General features: G+C 34.5%; 1 protein-coding gene across 4 annotated transcripts in view; it reads right to left on the reverse strand.

The window, feature by feature from the left end:
* The window catches only part of LOC112055598 (uncharacterized), a 154084-nt gene that overhangs the window by 44985 nt on the left and 96645 nt on the right, over window positions 1-12454 (reverse strand). Inside the window, exon 1 of one of the 4 annotated variants that reach the window (XM_024095780.2) lies at window positions 4927-5418. The exons of the other annotated variants lie outside the window; for them this stretch is intronic. Within the exon in view, the coding sequence (XP_023951548.1) occupies window positions 4927-4928 (2 nt within the window). The 5' untranslated portion in view covers window positions 4929-5418. Of the gene's footprint in view, window positions 1-4926; window positions 5419-12454 lie in introns of those variants that run through there. 4 annotated transcript variants of the gene reach the window in all.

A 12454-nucleotide genomic window follows, 5' to 3' on the forward strand; every position in this document is an offset into this window, starting at 1 on the left:
TAAAATATCGTCTAATAGCGAAAAAACCTATAGGAAATGAGATATATGCAAAATTATTTTTTTTTTTGTGACATTTGCCCTCAGCACACTTAGGTTTTGAGACAACTTTTAAAATGCCAAAATACAAGTTTACACAAATATTCAGCTGAATAGTTTCTAATTCCAAGATCTAATTTTAAATAAGTTCACTTGATCAATTATAACGTACCTATTAAGCTTTGTGTGATAAGACCAATTGTATATATTACGTGGACTAGAAGACATACATAATCATCTAGAACAGCGTTTCCCAACCTTTTTCAGTCACGGACCCCTAAGAAATCAAGCACAGTTTTCACGGACTCCCTAAATAATATAAACAGCAAAAAAAAATCTGATTAGGTATTTATTTTAGTTATTACAGATCAAAATAGGTACTTATTTTGAAAGATACGAAAAAAAATTAATGTAAACGTTGGTGTTGCTTTTTTGCAACTAAATTAATGCTAATAAGTTGTAATCTCCAACCAGTGCAGTAAGCGTTGCGATTACGAGACATTAGCATTTATGTGTGGTCCAGAGATGACATCGCGGATCCCCATACACATACTCGCGGATCCCTGGGGATCCGCGGACTACAGGTTGGGAAACGATGATGTATAAAACTAGACATCAAGTGTATACGTTTATCATTACGCAGTATTGATTGGTATACTTCAATAGAAGAGTGTGAACAGCGAACTTGGTCGTTTCGCAGCCGTGCGCCCAACAACAGATATAAGCACTTCATTTAATACGTAACGGGTGTATAAATATTTAAATTGACTGCAAGGAGCCACTTCATTGTGTTTGTGAAGTCAAGAACCCTTTATTTGCGAGAGAAAATAGAGCTGGGTAATTGCGAAGAGCATTCAATGTTTTATGTTAATCCGTGCCAACAATAATTATACTGTAATGATAGCCGTAGAACGTTCTATGTATGTTCAATTTTATATCATTAATATAGAATACAAGCTACAAATTAAAGTATTATGCATACATGCCTAAATGCCTTTATAAAAGTGACACAAGATTTTAATGACTTTTAAATAGATTAACTAGATTCGACTTATTATAAGGAGGATTTGAGAGAAACCCCAAAGTTGCCCTTATTTTTAATACTACATTTTTATTATGTTCACAGTTTCGCTACGTTGTAGGTAGCTTGAATTTGTTATTTATTTATATATTGTTAAAAACTAGTCATGCTTCAATGTACTTCGTCTGTGTAGCTCGCCTACCATTTTCACAGTCACAAATGCTACGATGTGAAAGTCGTGAAAATTATTGGTAACATTTAGCTGTTATACAAAATATTGAGTCTGGGTAACAGCAAAATATTTCACTAAAAACAGTAAATGCTGAGACTTACCTAATAGACTAAGAGCACGTGAACCCCAGACCTTCGTCATTTTATAAGAGTTGAAAGTTTGTCAGCTCATGCTCCTAACATAAGTAGGTAAGCACGGTAGCCAATTGAAAATTGTTTGGACCGTGGTAGCTTTGGGAGGTAGCAGGTTTTAAGAATCCAGACCCTCAAAATGTCTAAATATAAAGTGTAATTTTTTCATGTTTTCCTCGGCAAATTGTATCGCCAGTCAGCAACTTAGTTTCGCGGCAACTCTTCGCAAAACACTATTTTATTTGAAACTTAAAGGGTGTTTAGCAAAGGATTGCCATAAAGCCAAGTTTCTGGCGAATGGGGATATCATTTCTTATATTATGCCGGTAAAAATATTAAAAAAAAACTTTGTACTTGGGTGGCTTAGGGTCTGGATCCATGAAACTTTCTCTTCTAATGCCACCACGGTCCAAACTCCATAGATGGTTACGGTACATATATATAGTAGGAGCGTGCGCTGACAAACTTTCAGCATTTATAAAATGACGAAGGTCTGGCTGTCGCTAGCTCTCCGTCTATCAAGAAAGAATGAGAAATAAATAAAGAAAGAGATGGTAACACATGGTTACTGTTATCAATTGTTCCGCATCAGAAAGGTCATAAATAGAAAAATGTATTATCATTCCTTAACAAAAATTAAATACCTGTTGCAGACGGTAATATCAGATAAACACACATATTTATCTACAACCATGCTTATTTAAAAATAAAATATGTGATATCTAAAAATAGTAATCTTTATCACTAAAATTTTATATGAAATGACCACTGCTCTTTCAGAGATTAAATTCTCCACTAATCTCTGTAGATACCTCGGTATCGCGTGGTTTCAGGCGGCCCTGCGACTTCGCGGGTGTCGAATATTGACTTAGCTCCTGGCGACAAACCGTAATGCGTGGCGACGTAATGCCACTCATATTCTATAATCGTAGGCCATCAAGGTTTATGAAAATCATGGAAATCTATTAAACATAACAAACATCCTACGTAAAATAAAAAAAAATATATAATGTTCAATAGCTGAAAATTTCAAACAATAAACCATTGTACTACTTTTTCCAACTGGTTGGAGAGGATACCCAAGCAAGCACTTTAATTAGTCGAAGGATGCACTATAATTATTCTTCCGGTTAATTTTCCATTTCGCTCCAATACACTTTTGGGCGTTATCAAAATTCAGATTAGGTTCTTACAGCTATTTATTATGTGACCAAACTGTGACGAAAGGAAAGACGGACACGCCTTATCCTTTATGCATTCTGTTTTTTTATTCGAACGGAACCCTAAAAAACAATAACCACCAAATGAAAAGCTTTGTTTGACTTAAGTAGGTAAATCGGTGCTAAAGAAAGGCTTCCAATATAAAATAACATTTAGGTATCAATTTCTAATTCTATACAATACTGTATTTCCTCGCGACGACCGCACAGTATCAGTTAGTGTAATGCGATAGTGGGGTTTCACATCCTGTATGTTTCCGAAGAAAACACTCATTTATACCCTAACCGTTAACAATTATCATGGTGAAACATTTTTTTTGCTTTTTTTGCGTTATTTTATTTAATTTTATGTAAATTATGTTAACCTTACACTACGCTTGTACTGAAACACAGTATGTAAGAAAAAAGAAAATTGATCAGGTAAAATGATACGTAGTACGGACGTGAATTATGTGCGTAAGGATGTGACGTCACATTGAAAAGGATAACTTGTCGCTTCAGCGAAAGCGACATATTTAAGAAAAACGTATTTAAAAACATATTTAAAATTTAAAATATATTATAAGTGGAAATAAGGGGAACGTGCAGCGTCCGTTGTATATTAAAAAAAAAGATAAAAGTAAATAAAAAATAATGTATGTGAATTGTCTTTAATCTAAGATTTGTATGCGAAAAAACATCATATCCCATGGCCTTTGACTCTGCAGTTTTTTTTTATTAAAACTTTCCTTCTATTTTTTTAGCATTCCAGTTATAAATTCTAAGAAACATTTTTTTATCAGGTCTTAAGGTATAATCCATACAACACTACTATTATCTTGCAGATAGGTAAGCATAGTAGTCAGAAACAATTCTATACGTTTTTCAATACTACTACAAGAAAATTAATGAAGTCAATATACAATCTGAAACAAACCTGAAAGCATTCCCTATCAATGTATTAGAAAATCTTGTGAAAAGTTAAAGTTATCAATGATGACCCACCATGCTGCTCCATTGTGGGTTGATGGGCTTAAGGTGATAATGTTAAATTCATTAATGACCATTATCAGATGTTAATGATAATGATCAGGACCGACGGACGCTTTAACGTGCTCTCCATGCAGGAACTCCAGACACAGGGTGTAACACCAACTTTCCAACTCTTGACCTGATAATTTCTCAGAAAAGAGACTTTTTTCATTCTCTCCCATTTTTTCCTTTAAGTTCGAATTTCCAAATAACTTTTTATAATGATTTTCGTCATAAGGTTCTCTCTCCCGTTTTTCCCTTAAAGTTCAAATTTCCAAATCGCCGTTCTTAGTATGTCACAAAATTTAACTATCTACTATCAAAATTTCATTGGAATCAGCCTAGATATTGACTATTATTACAGTCAGTTAGTTATGTACCTACCACACATTTGTGTATATTTGTTTAGTATAAAATATTCCATTCATAATATCTAGCAGACATACTTTAAACGAGTGGCAGTACTCTAGAGATAATACGACTTTGTTCAAGTATAATACAATTTCTTAATTTAGATATTACATAACTATTGCATACTAGCGGACCACTTCTTCCCTACCCTACTCATACCCTACCCCTACCCTAAGTACCTAACCTACGTCTGTCTCCTTTTTCAAAGCTCCCCACCAATTTTCAGCCAAATTGGTTAAGCCATTGTTGAGGTATATATAAGTGTAACATTAACACTTTTTAATAAATTATTGTACTTAATGCCGTTACATACTTATAACATATATAAAGAAACTAAATAAACAAAAACCTCAATAGCCTTAATCAATGCTTCTAAAGATGAACAAATTTTGAATGTAGGACCATTAAGATTAAAAAATTGTTCAGATACTCATATACGTATATATTAGTAGTACTGGTATAATATAGGCGTTTTGATTGGAAGGAGCGAAAAGGTTAAGATTTGTTTTAAAACATTCTTAAAATTATCTTCTTTGTAAATTTCTAAAAAAGATAATTAAACCAACTACTTAACTAAAATAAGTGCTACTACAGGCTAAAGAGTTAAATTAGGTAGATATAAAATACATATAAGGACGGTAAACCAAAAAATCTAAACTGACCTCTTTTTTTAGAACTAAGTGTGTCAATTTGAAGTTATTAAGATATTAAATTACCTTGAATGCAATTATAAATTCACATTTCATTCATGACCAGAAAGTTAGTAACCGGAAAGATTAACGACCGATAACACGCGCCGGAAACGAGGAAAATTTTCATGACGATATAAAAAAAGTATTATATAAAAAATCAACATCCACTTACATAGCCGAACTTTGCCGTCATGTTTTGTCCCGTTGTATATTATGTTGAACATACATCTAACTGAGTTACACAGCCGCTGTTCCTTTAGTAAAACTGAACAATCCACTTTTATGTAATATTCAAACACACGACGCATTCAATGGCAAAACACTCGAAATACCATATTTACACGCTTCAACAAGCGTTATTTCGAACAATGGGCTTTGTAGTCACTTGAAAAAAAAATAAGAAAAACTAAGAAAACGTAACGTAACTGAAGGGAAACACAGCGTTCCATAGCACTTTCATATTTTCCCGAATAAACGCACGCGAACACCACTTCACGCTCGCACGGCGCCTTTGACGCTCGACGCCTCTTTGACTAATACACCCCTATTAGTGTATTTTTTTTTTTACTTTTCATACACGCTTGGGTATTTTCACGCGCGCATTTATGAGGCTTCAGCGCTGTTGACGACATGTGTGCACTGCGCGGCGGTCGGACAACGACTACGAGATAAAAACCTCGCTTGATTATAAACTTATAAGCTAAACTTTTTTTTATGTGTGCGTGCGTTTGAGATGTGTGCACGCGAGACTTTTGTCGGTGACCTTACTAAGTTTTCACTTATTTAAAAACAAATTAACCAAAAACAAAATAGTGTCCCTACAAAAAAAACTTATAAAATAAAAATAATCAGAGTTATCCGGGTCAATCGAGTGCGTTATTTAGTATCTTAAGGTATTCAAAGGAAGAAAAACAAACAAAGGCATAGTTCTCAACATCGGTCACAAAATAAGTCCGTGCACCTTTTGAGTGCACCGGTTGAGTGGACGTAATCTATGGTCGGCTTTATCAAAATGGGCCAATGCGTACCTACGAGTACTTCAATCCTTTTTATTTCGCTCAAGAAATCCTTCACCCAGCCGATAACGCAGTTTTGTTTTAAATAAATTACTTTTTGTGTGTCGATACCGAGGCGGTGGAGCTAAAAGTAAAGAGCAATGTATTATTGTTTATTCTTAGGTCCGAGTTCAAATACTTTCTTGAAAGTTGGTTCGAAAACACGCTAAGTATACTTTGCTTCAAATAAAAAGAACATTGACGACATTGCTACGGCTACGAACGTATTTCAACTAATAATTCAACAATATTTTAACATAACATTTTTTAAGTTAAAAAGTACCTATAGTTTTTTAATTTCACATCCTCCACATCATTCCTGTACGCTTCTTTCTTATAGCATTGGATTTAATTGGCGAGCGGGTAATTTAATTCAATAGTAATTTTCAGATACTAAAAACTAAAATTTTAAGAAATTAAATATCACGTGTCTCAAACGGTGAAGGAAATACCATACCTGAGAATTTTCTTGATTCTCTGCGCGTGTGAAGTCTGCCAATCCGCATTGAGCCAGCCTATTGGGCCTATATTCTCATTCTGAGAAGAGACTCGAGCTCAGCAGTGATCCGAATATGGGTTGATAGTGATGAAAGTTTCTTTTCTGTTTACAAGGCACGGGATAAATAAAACTTCCCAACGCCGAGCATGGCAACAAAATTCAATAATTGACGATGACCCAAAACACAGGTATGGGTAACACACATAACCTAGCTTTAGCGGTATTTTGCTGTTCTGTTATAGTTGTAGCAATGTTAATTTCATCTCTAAAATAAAATTAAATAAAGATTGAATACGATGTCAAATTACGCTAAAGTGTTGCACACCTATTTGTAAGAAAAAATGTTGTTTCTAGATTATTTTTCGATAGATGTGAGAGTGAAATTCTGCAAATTCTATGTAATTTACTATAAGTCGATCGCTAATGCTCTTTTTACGTGACGGAATATAAGAATATGCTTGCCTGCTTAATATTCATTAAACACTATACCTAATCTAATCGTAAATATTAGTAATTAAAATAATTAAACTTTATCGTCGGCTACGTTATTAGGTCTTTTTGATTACTATTTAATTTATAAATCAATAGATACTCACTACACCGATTTTTAATGTCATAATAATTTATTTTCATAATACTTGTACGTGTCATTTATAAACTAAGGTTAAATTAATAACTAATTGAAAACAGTCCTAATAGTCCAACGGTTTTAACTGGACTCAAATCTAGGTTCGATTATTATTTGTCGGACTCACTCTCAGCACAAGCTTTTCCTCTCAGTTTTTTTTTAAAGAAAAGGAAGGTTTAAAGTATGAAAACAAAATGGCTAATATTCTTTTTTTTTAATAAAAACTGTACACAATTTGCATTCTAGATGACGTCTTAATTATTCATAGAAGATTTAGCGTTCCGTTACGATGCTGATAGAAGTTGACCGTTTACAGGAATAAATTGCGCTCTGAGAGGATCTAAACCTTAAACAATAATATTTCATATTATGAAAATGACAAAAGGACCATAATATAAAGACATAAACCAAAACCACAAAGTCATAAATAAATAGTATCAAAAAAAGTAAACACTCGTAGAAAATAAATAGAACACACCAATAACACTGTGGTAAAAACAGAAAAGAACATAGAGCCAATGGTCATGGGTCTCCTCTCTCAGTAGCATTGTACCTAGCGGATCAATTAGGGCAGACATTAATGAAAAATATCTATAAAACCAAAGATACATTAAAACCAAATATCATTGCCAAAGCGTGTATTATGTATCAATAGATTCAATACTCACCACAGTCACCGAAGGCGCCAGAAGGCGTCTCTTTATGATTATTGTCCATTAACTATTGATACACGAACACATAGTCAATTATTCACGGAGCAAATAACGTCTCGATGTAAAGTTTGTACAGCCGTGTTGCCGCGTAAAGTTATTAAGTATGTGAATATTAATCACGCTGAGTTTTATATCAATATCGGACACTTGGCTTACTTTGTTGTGGTAAGTATTCTTCTTAGTACTTACTAGACCATCCTAGATCAACTTTCGACGATATTTAAATATCACAACACTTCTTTACTTTAATATATAAAATAACTAGCTGACGCCAAAGGTTTCACCCGCGTGGTTCTCGTTCCCGTAGGAATACGGAGATAAAATAGCCTTCCTCGATAAATGGGCTATCTAACACTGAAAGAATTTTTCAAATCTGACCAGTAGTTCCTGAGACTAGCGCGTTCAATCAAACAAACAAACAAACCAAACTCTTCAGCTTTATAATATTAGTATAGATTTACAGTTCTTCAAATTAAATTTTGTTAAGTATCCACACATTTAAGTCTCATATTAAAATATTTTCGCTGGCTTTATTATTATAGTTACGCGTTGGTATGTATCTATATCTATAATTCTATATATTGTTATTTTATTTGAAACACTTTTTTTCTCTCGAGGGGTTAATCTATTTGTGAGATAGACTTATTCGGGGATAAGACGAGTCATGTGGGACTTAACACTAAAACCCTTCTCGGTGGTAGTGCTCGTCTTACAGTAAGATTTTAAGCGATTGCCTAGCTTTTATCGCGGACTTTGAGCGCGGCGAGCGAATCAAGAAATTCCTAACGAAAATAAACCTAACACCCAAGCCGTGCATCAAGTTAACACATTTCGAGGTTAACATACCAACTCAACTGGACAAGTGATGTGAAACTAAGGGCCAAAACTTCAGAGATCGATTCCAGCTGAACGTGAAGACATTTTTATGTTTTTTATTCTTTTCTAAAGAAAAAAAAATACTGCATAAATAAAATAAATAAATAATTATAATTGCATAAGTTGACAAAAAATGCTATGCAACTTAACCGCGACAGTCCCCCGAGAGTCACATGTTTTTTTTTATACCACGTATAGCACCTTGTGTCACTCTAAGCTACTGTTTTCGAAGAGCTAATATACAGGACATGTTATAAATAAAAAGCACACAATGATCGTGGACGATGTATCCAGCCACTTACAGGTAAATAGAGATATAATATAGATACTAAATATAAAATAACAGAAAGACCGACGAATGTTGTATTAGAACGAGCAATAGCATCTGTGGAATCCAACGATACACTGGACATTCAGACAGAAAGTCAAAAATCATATCCAATGCTAATATTGAAAATTTCTACCCGCTTTAATAGTCCTTCACCTAATACTTCGAATATAGTAAAAGTTTAGGCTCATGTTACTGTCATCAAAAACTTTCTTTAGCGGAGGCGTAAACTAACAAGTGTTCAAACAGATATATCACGCATACACTTGCCGGTTATACAACCAGCCCAGCAGCATCGACAAATACCAATTAGCTGTATAATTGCTTTTAAAACAGTTAACCCATTATGCCGTATACATGTTTTTATTTGCGCAAATGATTAGCGTCCATGTTATTTTAAGTTTCATACTTGTCATCTACGTTCCGGATTTGACGAATTTAAGGTGTATGCAGATATAACTGCCTCGTTGTAGCAGTGCCTATGAGGTCTCATAACACTTGTTCGGACTATATTGAGCTAAATATTCTTCTAAGTTTCAGTAAGCATTCTCAGCCCAGAGATTGACAGCCCAGTGAATATGACTTCTGCCTTCGAAGGGCGTAGGTTTAAATCCGATCCGGGGCATGCACCTCCAATATTTCAGTTATGTTAGAAAATTAAATATCACGTGATATTTAATGTCTTATTATATTCTTCAAACGGTGAAGGAAAATATCGTGAGAAAACAATGCATACCTGAGAAATTACTCAAATCTCTTCCTATGTGAAGTCTGCGAATCCGCACTGGGCCGGCGTCCTCAGAGGAGATTCGTTTTCAACAGTGAGCCATTAGTGAGCAATTGTTATCAATTGTTAATGATGATAATTATGATTCAAGTTGGTGGTGTTACACTCTCGTGTCTTAGAGAGGACGTTAAACCTTAGGTCCTGATAATTATCAATGATCGTTAAAATCTAAAATTATCACCCTTAGCCCGCCAACTCGCATTGGATCAGCGAGGTGGGTCATAGCTCCATATCCCCTTTTATTTAAGAAGGAAGATAAGGCATAGGCTGATAATAATGACACATATATCGGAACCAGAGATATAAATGACTTTGAGCCATTGGTGCTGGATTTACGGGCGATCTAAAATGATATGATGATATGATATATAAATTTGATATGTATAGATGTACCTTTATGTAGTCACTTATTTTTGAACGGTCGTCATCGGTTTCAAAAAAGTAATGTTCGTAAAAAAGTCACTTCATAATTGGAATTATTAATTGGTATTCAAAATAGCATGGAATTTTACACAGTGATGGCATCACTGCAGCATTGTCTTATTAATAGATACGTCGCGAATTTGCAAATAACCAAAAAAATTATAATGTTCTAACGACTTGGTCAAAGATTGACTGATTACTTTAAGTATCAAAAAGTCAATCCCACCAACTGACATTGGAGCAACAAGTGACTCTAAGCTCCTAAAGACAAAGCACTAAAGAACTTTTGTTAATTTGACTTGACTTGACTTGACTTTGAGTTGACTGTTAATATAGACTAAGGATTGTGATGTTGAGGATATTCAAAGTATCTACTGTTATCGCCACGTTGCAACGACTTGCGGTACGGACGGCTTCAGTGTGCTCGTAGCGTTCGACCCGTCCACATCTCTTTTTGTGGTTACTTGGGATAGGCGGGGAGAGTGACTTGAGTGGAAAAGGGGAGTGCTTGTTAACAGTCAAAGGATCCTTTAACCCTACACACAACATTCACAAGTGCGTGATTTCACTCAAGGTTTATTCTCTGCCATTCTAAGGTCTTATTTTGGTGACAGTTTGATTTGTTGATTAAGTTGTCCTGACTAATGTTGTGAATCATAACCTTTGTTCGACATTAGTTTTCTTATTTTAGTAATCTTTTTTGAGTCCGCTAAAACTACAGACACTTTGTCTACTGTATTATTTATATACTGATTTAGGAAAACCTACAAAAATGACATTTAGTATTCCATCTGAATTTGAAACGGCGTGTTAATCACGGTAACCTACATAGTGGGAACATTAAATCGATAGTATATTAAGCGACTCAATTGCTACTTCCTCTTTCCGGAGTCGATGACACGCTCATTCAGGTCCTTCCTTGTTTAGTGCCGCAGTGTGGGGTAAACATTATAACTTATACTTTTGTTATATTAAGTTTAGCTATAGATGTAAAAGTAAAGAAAAGTTAATAGTAATAAATGTAGAAGGCAGAAGGCAACGGATTAGACTTCCATTCCGATTATCAAATTAATCGAATGAGTTATTGTAATTACTCCGTACATCAACAGCCTGTATACGTCAACTGCTAGACATAGACCTTTCCGTGAGCGCGCCACCACACACGATCCTCCGCCTTCCTCATCCAGCCACTTCCAACTACCTTCTTGATGTCGTCGGAACATCTAGCTGGAGGACGTCCTACACTGCGCTTGCTAGTACGTGGTCTCCACTCCAGAACACGACTGCTCCAGCGTCCACTGCCACTTTAGTTTGCTACATAAATTATTTTCGTTCTCTTACGGATTTCCTCGTTCTGAATTTTGTCCTTTAGAGAGACTCCTACCATAGTCCTCTCCATAGCTCGCTGAGTGACTTTAAATTGACGGATAAGGTCAATCGTCAGTGTCCACGTTTCTCAATACGTATCAAGCTTTGGGATACTGGACACCTACACGAAGCAGAAATATTGTTATGGGGAGATGATTTGTTATTGGGGTCACGACCCTCGTTCATGGGATGGGCTAAAAAAAGACTAAAAACCGAAAATTAACAAATATTTTTGCTACGAGAAATAAATTAAAGTAATATAAAGACTTTTAAAACTGCCGACGATATTAAAAAAGGACAATCAGTAATGTTGACTAAGCTCACAGTCTTTAAGTATACTTAATTATATTAATGTATCTTCTGCAAGAAAATAATATTTGTATGTATAGAAATATTTATTAATAAAATGTATTAACATTTATCTAGGGTTTAGGTATACTTTCTAGGGTTTCATCTATTTCTATTCCAAAAATAAAAAATCGTCATAATAGATGATGATGATGAGATTAACTCATACTGTGATTTAGTTGAGTCTTAATATTTCCTTTATTAATAGATTAGATAGACTTACAAGATCCATTTATCTGTAGGTCTTACTACAATGGTCAAATTTCAACCACAAAACACGGCCAGTATTCTTGCCACCATTCCACGTTGGCATGATTTGTATAGTTATTAGGATAACTTAGCTTAAGTTCCTTATTGTATTCTTTCTCAATAAAAAAACACGACTTCGGTAAAGAAATATGTTTTAACAGTGTCACCTTGACCACCTCAAATGACCCGACAGTCAACGAGGTCTTTTATTTTCAATATATTTCCTTTATTTACTGTAAACGACTGTAACGATTATGTACTGAGTGGTTTAAGTGCCGTTACAAAAATATCGTAAATAAAATTACTTGATTTTATTGTTAAACAGTTATGGGTTGTTTTCTTTAAGTCAAAGGTGACACAGGTAATAAATCGATAGAATCAAACCAAATTGGGATAGTGTTATGACGTTGTTTATGTTTATCTAGA

The sequence above is a fragment of the Bicyclus anynana genome, chromosome 13 (assembly GCF_947172395.1).
Source record: "Bicyclus anynana chromosome 13, ilBicAnyn1.1, whole genome shotgun sequence".
NCBI classification, from domain to species: Eukaryota; Metazoa; Arthropoda; class Insecta; order Lepidoptera; family Nymphalidae; genus Bicyclus; species Bicyclus anynana.